General features: G+C 41.6%; 1 protein-coding gene across 1 annotated transcript; it reads right to left on the reverse strand.

The window, feature by feature from the left end:
• Positions 1-853: 853 nt before the first annotated feature.
• On the reverse strand, positions 854-10,464 carry tacr2 (tachykinin receptor 2; the record flags this gene model as incomplete). Its single annotated transcript, XM_080770631.1, has 7 exons — positions 10,411-10,464; positions 8,419-8,714; positions 4,129-4,323; positions 3,174-3,324; positions 2,495-2,614; positions 1,311-1,387; positions 854-1,199 (listed from the first exon to the last, which is right to left on the reverse strand). The coding sequence occupies exons 2-7, from the start codon at positions 8,619-8,621 to the stop codon at positions 854-856; spliced, it is 1,092 nt and encodes a 363-aa protein (XP_080626757.1). The 5' UTR covers positions 8,622-8,714; positions 10,411-10,464.
• Positions 10,465-11,129: the final 665 nt, after the last annotated feature.

Genomic DNA, 11,129 nt, shown 5'->3' on the forward strand with positions numbered 1-11,129 from the left:
AGAAAGGGGCTTCGGGCTGGCGAACCCTAGATAGTACTTAACGAAGATAAGTTGCAATTCATATTTGACCACTATTCTCACAAAGAAATGTGTTGTTTTTTTCCTGCGTACAAGCAATTGTTACGTAAACTGAGAAACCAATGAAATTAACATTCCAACAAAAGAAAACATTACAATGAAATTGAGCGTGTCATTTGGCTCCTTTAAATGCAACTCCAAATAGAATGAATTAACTGCTGAAAGAAGACACAGAAAAAGATGGTACAGTAATAAGGCTTGGTGCTGATGCCATGGAACTGTCCTCCAGTCAAAACAGTACCCAGTACCACAGTTCATGATTCTTCTACTTAACTACAATACCCACAATGCATAGCTGCCCTCCTAAAAATTGGCAGAGGAAGAGAGGAGTGGAATGAAGGAAGTAGAGCGAATGGACAGTGGTGTGAAACACCAACAATGTCTAGTAAGTAATGACACAGATTTGATCGAGGGTAATTGGGTTGAGAGTTGAATTCCCCCACACTGACCTGTGAATAATGTATAAAGTTCCACAGCTTCTATGAACAATTAATGTCATGTCTCTGTAGGACACCGTGTGTTGTTTCATTGACTGTACTGTAGGTCCTGGATAGAAGCAGACAGTTTGGTTTGGGTGAACTCTGGATGTCTTATACATGGTTGGTACTTTTATCAGTACTGATCCAGTGTTATGTACCTATAATATATCGTCTTATCGGCTACACCAAAACCATGATGACATTTGATTTGGTTGTAGTGAAATCACACAACCTGCGTACAAGCAATTGAGCAAATACTGCTTGGTATATGGACCGATAGTGATCCATTTTAGATGTCAACGGTCGTGTTCAATAATAAGTTTGGCCGTCTGGGATTTGATGTCCACGTGCTTCTCCACAGCATGTATCTTGTTGTGTGCATTTTGTGCGTTTAAGGATGTGTACATATTGAGCGGTGCGTATGTGTCACTCTGTGTGCTCAGCTGAGCGGTGAGCTTTGTGTGCGTGTCGAGGGTTGTGTTATGCGTGTTGGTGGGTGTTTTCGTACTGTCAGTTCGGGACCGGGTGCTGCGTGTCATGGTGACTCTGAAGGTGTGTGTGTGTTGCAGTTCCATCTTGTCCTCTTCTGACACTCTGATGAAGGGACAAAACCTGAATGCACGACGGAACCCGGCGCGGAACCTGAAGCAGGATAGAGAGAGGAATATTTAGACTAGGTCAGTCAGCGGTTCTCAAGCGTTTTGTGTCCATGGCAAAAAAATAAAATATTTCACAATAAGATCCATTTTATACCTTTGATTTAGACAACAGTATATGATAGGGTTGTACATGGTAGAACTCATAGCAAGCCAGAATATAGCCAGGTAGACCTGAGGAGGAAACATAATAGTTAATTCAAAATGTACTTTAGTAAAAGAGCAAACGTATTCAAATAGCATCAAAATGTACTTAAAGTACCTAAAGTAAAAGTACTTATTATACAGAATGTCCCATTGTCATGTCACAAATCTTTGAAAATAGCCGATCTACAAGCTCACAATGCATCACATCGCAACACATTGTCCGAAATGTACGGCTGAAGTGATTAATGTATGTTTTCATTGTTTTAGAAATACTAAATTCTAAATACTAAATACTAAAATATTCCTATTCCCAGCTTTGTGGCATTGATAGTAATTTCGGCCATTACTAAAATGATTAGTTCCGAGACTGTCTATCAACCAAATCCAGAAACGACAAATGCAGCTGTTTAAATACCCCAATGAAATCATACAGTGTAGTGTGTACAACTGGTATTTCACAACAGGAGGGGCATTGTTTGCAATGGCATGGCACTACTGGCAGTGTCATCATCATCAGGTAGGAATTGGCAGCCATGTCCGAACTCAAAGAATACAAAGAGTTGTTGGTGACGAGGTACCCACCTGCTCTGCTGTGCTACTGTATGTAACCTCATGTACAGGTTCATGTGTAAGGCATCTGGGTCAGTAAATTACATCAAGACATAATGGACCAGTTCTCATCTAGACTGTGGAACCATTGGCGCACATGTTTGTAGGCAGAAACTGAACAATGTGGGACATGAGCATTATATTTTTTTGAGGGGCGCTATCCCCTCCTATGCCCAGCTTTGTGTGTCTGTGTGTATCGTGGAAATGATTTAATTGGCTGAGCACGGAATGTGATGATGTATGACGATATTAGCGCCCCTCACACGAGTGTGAGTTTTTAATAATAATAATACAAATCTACAAAGTAACTAGTAACTACAATATTTGGATCTTGATGTAGTGGAGTAGGAGTAGTGGAGTAGAAGTAAAAGTATTGGATATTGGAAATACTCAAGTAAAGTACAAGTAAAGTACAAATACCTCAAAATTGTACTTAATACGGTACTTAAGTAAATGTACTTAGTTACTTTACAGTTTACACAACTAACGACAGAACTACAGACAGAAAAACATTGCGACACTGACCTGTTGAATGTAGTGTTGCTTATAAATGTCTTTTTTGAACGATCCAAGTATGAAGTAGATGTGATAGGGCAACCAGCACAGGGCAAAGGTCGTCACCACGACAACCATCATCTTGACCACCTGTAGAGAGGTTGTCTGAGATTTGTACTTATTTTTTTTAAATTCAGATCAGCTCCATTTCATTCAGAGCATAGTGATCAGCTTAAGGAAGACTCCAGCCAATTTCAATCTATCTTCATATAATCTGTCCTTAGAAATGCTCTCATGACAATATGGTACCATTTTTGTCTACTTGGTCTGTGTCTCAGTCAGAGGTCAGAGGTGGGCTGTGGACAGTTCAGAAACCCGCCTACCAATTTCAAGCTAATAGAAACAGCAGGCTTTCTATTCCTAAGTGGAACATGGTATGGAATCCATTGTTCTCGCAGCCGCGTTAATAAAAAGTAAAGAATCTGAAATCTTGTTTTTAAAAAAAGGTAAAAAAAACCGATGATGTCACTGGTAGTGGATTTCTGAAGTGTCCAGTGTCCACAGACTTTGCCATTTTATCATGAACATGATATAAATTATAGGAAGTTGAATCGAGCAAGTTTCAGCTTATTTGAGTGTAATTCAGTTCTATTTAAATTGAAGAACAGAAAACATCTTAAAACTCTCGAAAAACAGTGCAGAGTGTAACCTTTCTCTTAGAAGTAATCTGGTTGTGATAATGTTCTGTTGCCTCCCCAGGAATGTGGGCCCCCCACAGTGTTTGTCCAACCAAACTGTAGGTCACCATCATCACCAGTAGAGGGAGCAGGTAGATCAACAATATCACTGCCAACTGGTAACTATAAAGAAACAGAAAAGTTGCTATAGATCACAGCCCTTCATTGATTTAAATTGACACTCTCAGAGTTAAAACAGGAAAAAGGACCACAAGATATGAGAAATGGAAAACAGAAGCAGGATGAGTAGTAAAACAACAGATGTGATTTGTTTAATGTAACTAATGGAAAGTATTTAAAAGTGCCTAACTCCATTGGATCCTCAAACTATCTGCCAAACCAAACTATCTGCCAAACCAGCTAACTCCACCCGTTAGCCATCCTTTTTATATAAATCAGTGCTATTGAACACTGTGTTGGTTAAATAAAATCACACCTGTGTGAAGTGAGGGGCACTCTTATCATCGTATATCATCATGACGTAACATGTCGATTTTCTTTGTGTATGACCAAAATAGACGATTTGCTCATCCACATGTGACGTAAATTCTCTACACTAATAGCTGAATATAGGAGGGCTAGCCCCTCCTATATTCGGCTATTAGTGTCAAACCAACCAATGAAAAGTATTAAAAAGCGCTTCAACAAAAACCTCCTAACTCCACTTGAGTTTTTTCCATTTCCATTTCTATCTTAGCCGGTTTCTTCCAGACAGAAAAGATATGCAGATGAGAGTGAATCAACAAATATATGTATAGACCTACTGGTCAAGCAAGTACATGCCAGTCCTAATCATAATTATAATCATAAAAATCTGTCTGTCTGTCTGTCTGTCTGTCTGTCTGTCTGTCTGTCTGTGTGTCTGTCTGTGTGTGTGTATATATATATATATATATATATATATATATATTATACTATCTCACTTACGTTAATTGATGTTTTCCTCCATAATCATCAGGCCAGTCGACCATGCACACAGTCCTGGGGTAGTAGAATCTGGTTACGCTGTAGTAGCACTGAGGGAAAGCCAGCGCGAATGCTATAGCCCAAATTAGACCAATAACAACCTTGGTAGAGGTGGAAGAGAGGCGAGGTTTCAGAGGGTGAATAATTGCCATGTACCTGTAAGAAGAAAATAAAATCAGTTTATAACGGTCACAGACAAGATGCAATTTTTCAACACAGATCTGTTCTTGTAAACTTCGTAAGAAAGCAGATTTTTCATGTATGGCTTTTTCATGTATGGCCATGGTCATTTTTCAAGGGGGCATCACAAAAAATCCTGCCTAGGGCACCAAATTGCTCAGGGCCGGCACTAAGCAACACCTTGTGCTTGAGCTTTTAGATCTGCTATTTTCATGTCCAGAATAGGGACACTAGCTGGGGTTCAAGTGGTTAAGAGCACAGCACCCTTCTTCTTTCTCTCGCCACTTTCTTTCTCAAGGATAATTTATGCTTCGGGCCAACGACTGTGTGGGCCAATAAAAGGGATTGTTTGAAAAAGTATAAATCAGTCTTCAGTCTCCTTCCCCGACGACCCCACTCTCCTTCCCTCCGTCTGTCTAGATTAGTCCAGCCTATCTGAGAACATCATTCTATGACCTTACTTTTGTCCCTCCCTACATATTGTGTGTAGGTGAGAGTGAGAGGGTCAGCAAATGTGTCACGTACACCAACTGAATTAAATTTACGATTGTGATTATTTGTTTTTATGCAAATGCAAATTTTATGCAAGACGTCACGCTACAGAAACGGGAGATACCGGTAGGCTCCTGCCCTATGGCTTACTTAATGATTAACCTACTGCTAAAGATGCCTTCCAAAGAACTTACATATTGTGGAAATGATCCGTTATTTGGACAATGCATGAGACTCAGATAGTTGGAACACATTCACAATGTCAATCTATTACAGTATGTACGGTATGCACCTCATGCAATGTTCTGATGTTCAACAACTTAAACTCGATATACTTTGTTGACACCATTGGTCTATACATCCCCTCTATTTTTCACTCCAGCAACATTTATTTCTACACCATACATCTTCACACCATACATCTTCAGAGAAAATAGATCTACAAGCTCTCAATTGCGGTGTATTGTGACTGTGAACTTGAAGATCTGCTATTTTCGACCAATGTTTTCCCCAGAATAGTGATGTTAGGCTTCACGTGGTTGCAACTAGACGTGAAAGCAAAATCACAAATCTTTAAAATACTAAATGGCCATGTGTCGTCATGCTGACGTAGGGATGTCACAATCATGAGAATTTACGTGCCGATTAATTGCGATTAAGGATTTAATTGTATTTTTTGAACATTGGAACATTACATTTCTGTTGTGACAGGCCTATGCAGCAGCACACTAGAGTAGACCGTGCAAATCCAAAAACCTTCCTCTGATATGATGTTCTTTTATTTATTTATTTATGTTTGGAAAGTATGGACATTAGAAATCCCAAGTCATATAACCCAGTGATGCCACAAATTGAAAATTAATGAGGAGGAATTGCTGCAATGCAGGCAGGTTTCACACTTGACTTGAAGAGTAAGACTAAGCAAACGTTCATGATTCATTAGCATCCACACAGAGTCTGCACAGATGTAACAGTGCAGGGGAAGATGGTCCCTCCTGTGACAATTACTATCCTCCACCCAATATAACAACATGCTGTCAGACTGAGCCATTCATCATACTGGTATGAGCATTGGACTAATCAGAGCTTTGAAAGACCCAACCAGCAGCAATATAATATATTGCTGCTGGTTTGATATTAATATTATCATATTATGATGCCATATGTGAACATGTGACAGGAGTGTGCCACACCTGGGTCACCTCCCAGATGTTTCGGGGGGGAAAACATCAGGGAGGTTTCCTAGCCTGGGCAACATTCCTTTTCGGGTCGGTCAGGAGCGGATGATATCGTTACGTTAAACCAGAACTTCCTTTCCCTCAAACTGGAAGAATAATACCTTCCCAATAACAGTGTGACTCGCACTACGCCGCATCAAGGCTTTTATTGGGAAGTTATTAATCTTCCTTTGAGGGAAAGGATTTTCTGGTTTAGAAAATTTAGAAAACATCTTACTGGTACTTTAAGTAGCATGTGACGTGTCAAACTAGGGGGTTAAATGATGAAGCCACTACGACCACAAATCCCAAGAAAGTAGCTAGCCTAGCCACCGAGTCTGCTGCACTCTGGGAGAACAAGGCTGAATTCTTTGTTTTAATTAGGTGTTCCATGATGCTGGTTTGAAGCACGGCTAGAAGGCTGTATCAACCAATCAGATTTCTTCCTCGAAAAGACCTGTTTTATAACCGCATTTAAGTGTAAGTAAAGTCTTTGTTAATTGTCCACCTTGGTTTCCTGAGTGTACTTTGAAGTATGGGTCCAAACACACCCCTGACAATCTGTTGACTACCACTTTGATTCTGACCTTCTCCCATCAGGGGTTTGTTGACCAGGTGGTGCTTCTGTTGAGGTCATTACTCATGTCATCTGTTCACAAGAGGGTGCTGTCTGTGCACCTTAAATAATAAACCCACAAGAAATGACACACCTCTGACATTCATCCGTTCAAATGTCCACTTGAACCCTAGTGTCCCTATTTTGCTGCCGAACATTCAGCAAAAAAATAGCAGATCTACAAGCTCACATGTCGTCTGTCACTCACAACAACGCAGCCTGCAAGGAACATGAATAAAATGTGTTCCCTATCATTATGGTATCCAGGTAACACAGTGCCACACACCACCCACAGCTCCGGGTACAATTCTAATGACAAAATCGATAGATTAATTCTTGGATTTTAACTGCTGAGCAGGCTGCTTCAAGACAGATGGCTCTGCATGTTATACATGGCTCCTCAGTGGGCAGTTCACGCCTTAGCCTATCATTATTGATTCATTTCGGTTTACTGCTGAGTGGGATTTCTTTTTCTTTTTTGAGGCCCTCCTATATACAGGTTTAATGTTTGTTTTTAGTTAAATGTTTGTTTTAAAAACGCCATTGACAATGAAGGGAATACTTACGTCATCTTGTCCCTAACACAAACATTAAATGCCATTAACAAGAGTATTTAATGTTTGTGTTGGCACCGTTTGTTTTACATAACCATTACATCACCTAATCAACATGAGTTTTAGACTTTAATATATTAGCGCACAGGTCCTCGCTCTACTCCTGGTGAGAGCAAGAGTGGACCTGGTGAGACGTAGGAGGGGCCCGGACAACCCACAGAGCTTAGTCCCTCCATGTGCCAGAAGTGTACCTCCCAGCCCTGGCAGAGTAGTTCTGGAGTAGTTCCAACGGATTGTGTGCCCCTGGTTTTTCCCTAGTGGGACTGATTGAGGTCAAGTCGGGACTTGATCACTCCCGGCTGGGTCGCCTGAGTGAGGGGTATGATGTTGAGAGACCCGAAACCCCGTTGACCTCAGGATACATCACTGAGGATATGTGTCCCAGGTGCATCCATGCGATGTTCTTTAGTTATTTGCGCCCCTCACTTCACACGGGTGTGATTTTCTTTTTACTACAATTATATATAAATATGGGATAGAAAATCAATGTTGCATGATGAACTGATGAGCATTCAGAACTATGAGCACAATGTAGGTTTTACAGAACAAATAGATTGCGTACAATGTGTACATCAGGATGCAGTGGTGGAAAGTAACTAAGTACATTTACTTGTGAGCGATTTGTACTTTACTTGAGTATTTCTAATTTCCAGTACTTCTACTCCACTATACATCTCAGAGGCAAATATTGTATTTTACTCCACTACATTTATTTGAAAACTTTAGTTACTACTAGTTACTTTGTAGATTTTGATTATTATTACAAAACATACATTAACCATCGTTCAGCCCTGCACATTTCGGCCATTTGAAAATAGCCGATCTACAAGCTTGTAATGTGCAAAGCAACATATTATGAGCTTGTAGATCTGATAGTTTCAAAATATTTGTATACATTTGAAAACTTGAAATGAGACATTCTGCTTAATAAGTACTTTTACTTTTCATACTTAAGTACATTTTAATGGCAATACTTTTGTACTTTTACTCAATTGCATTTTGAATTCCGGACTTTTACTTGTAACAGAGTATTTCTATATTGCAGTATTGATACTTTTAAACATTTTAGTACTTCTTCCACCACTGCATGGACGCCATGTGTAAGCAGGCGTTCTCCAGACTGTTTCCTTACCTGTCCACAGCTATGGCAGCCATTGAGTATATTGAAGAAAACATGGCAGTGATTGGAAAGAAGTTCTGGAATCGACAGTAGCCCAATCCAAAGTACCAGTCGTTATGAAGGGCGTAGACAAAGTTGAAGAGCGTGTTGAAGGTTGCCATGGAGAAGTCACAGAAGGCCAGGTTGACGATGAAGTAGTTGGTTACGGTTCTCATGCGTCGATGAGCGAGGATAATCCATATCACTGTAACGTTCCCCGTAACGGAAACTAGAATGATCAGAGAATAAGCTATAGCCCACAGAGCCACCTAGAGGAGAGGAGAGGACGTCGTCATTTCAACACACTTAACTGGATTGAGTGAAGAGTATAGCTAGAATTAGTGATGCACGATATAATCGGTAGTGTATCAAAATGGCCATATCGGCCATAAAAATGCCATATCGGTATCGAATCGGTTTCAAAATAATCCGATTATTTTCACAGATAATGTGACCGTCAACTGTTCGTCCCATGCTATCACACACTGCCGCTAAGACACTCATCCATGCCTTCATCACATCTAGACTCGACTACTGCAATAGCCTCCTGCATGGCGTCACCAACAAGGTTCTCAAAAAACTACAGTATGTTCAAAACCGCGTGCCTGCCTGCACCAGAACCCGATCCAGGGACCACATCACACCTGTCCTCCGTGAACTGCACTGGCTCCCAGTCAAATTCAGAATTGACTTCAAAATTCTCACCATCACATACAAAGCCCTTTAAACAAAGCTGCACCAGGCCCCCCGCTACCTCTCTGAACTCATCCCCACCTGCTCCCTCAGGTCAAGCACTGCCAACCAACTGGAACCCCACAAGTCAAACAAGCGAACCTGGGGTGACAGGGCCTTCGCACTCACTGTGGAACTCACTCCCAGCTGCTTATATTTTACTATAATTAAATATACCATATGGCTTTCAAAAATGGCGTAAGTGCATTGCTTCTCATTATTTCATGAATGGAAAGTTGCACTTTCATCAGACACAGATGGCTAGGCAGAAAAGTTTTGTTGATCGCATTTGAATCAGTCTTGAATGTTGTTAAACATTTTAACATCACCTGGTTCGAACTTCTTGCATCTGCATTAAAAGGGGAAAGATCATGTTAAATCAGACCATTAATGCTCTCAGTAGCCGTCCAAAATCTCAATAGGCTGCATTCTGTGTGTTGATCTTAGTAGGTCAGTAGACGGCTATAGAGCATTCCATGGTCTGATTAAACGATGATTTTGTTTTGTCTCTTTCAATGTATTATCAATGCATTCAAACCGGGAGCTGACATCCATCCATCCATCCATCTTCAACCGCTTATCCGTAGTCGGGTCGCTGGGGCAACAGCTCCACCAGAGTGTTCCAGACTTCCCTCTCCAGAGCAACAATTACTTCCTCCTGGGGGATCCCGAGACGTTCCAAGGCCAGTGAGTCGATGTGTTTTCTCCAACTGTGCCTTGGTCTATCCCGGGGTCTCCTCCCAGTGGGACGTGCCTCAAGGACCTCCCTAGGGAGACGACCGAGAGGCAAAGATGTCATATCTGATGAATTTGGGGGAGTTTGATAGACAAACTAGATAAAGTGCCCCTCGGGGCACAGGTCTCCACCAGGGCAGGTCAGGAAGTGACCTCCTGGTGGCGCTATAACAGGCCAATGTGAAAAGGGTGGGATATTTTCCTCAGCCTAGTAGGAAAGTCTGAGAAAGATTTCACGTAAATTGCACGTTGCGTTCATGATTTGAGGCTTTTTGTTCAAAATGGGCCAATCCTGCAAACTTAAAAAAACAATGTTAGCCAATTATGATGGAATATGAAATATCGGACAGATCCGTCTTGAACACATGATTATAGAGGATTTTTGGACAGGACGGACGGACGGACGGACGGACGGACGGTCCGGACGGACGGACGGACGGGCACACACACACACACACACACACACACACACACACACGGTCTCATACTTTGACCCACCTGCCAATCAGGCTGTTGGAACTGGTTGCCAGTGGTTTCGTTGCCGTCGTCCAACCACTCGCTACTGGTCACATTAGAGAATGGTAGAGAGGTTGCTTCCATGTCTGGATCCATTTGAAGGCTTTCAGAATCCATTCTGTTCCCACTTCATCTGTTGAATACACACACACACACACACACACACACACACGCACACACGCATGCAAACACGCACACACGCGCACTCACACTCACACAGCCACACACGCACACGTACATTTTAACCATTTATTGCAAACTTACTATGAGACCTAGCAGATCATGTCTGTGTGTCTGTCTGTCCGTGTGTCTGTCCCGCTATCCAAATATGGAGTGTGTTGCATCAGCAATCACTCAGCTCCATATATGGGCACAAAAGGGGCCAGGTCCACTCAGCTCCATATATGGGCACAAAAGGGGCCAGTGATTTGTTTGTTGTGGACCTGGCCCCTTTTGTGCCCATATATGGAGCTGAGTGCGTTCGCTTCCCGCGTTCGCGCGTCTTACTCGTGTACACACAAAGATGCATACTGTACAAGTATTCACCTATTTTAGGTGCAGAAGGGTTACATTACATTTACAAAATCATGGCGTGTTACTGTTTTCATGGTACAATAGGCATGTCACTCAGACCCCTTTTCCACCAGTTGGTTCAGTTCTTTTTGGTTCTTAGTCCATGAGCCAGAACGTTAATTATGAAT

The sequence above is a fragment of the Protomyctophum bolini genome (genome assembly GCF_963924005.1).
Source record: "Protomyctophum bolini genome assembly, chromosome: 1".
Lineage (NCBI taxonomy): Eukaryota > Metazoa > Chordata > Actinopteri > Myctophiformes > Myctophidae > Protomyctophum > Protomyctophum bolini.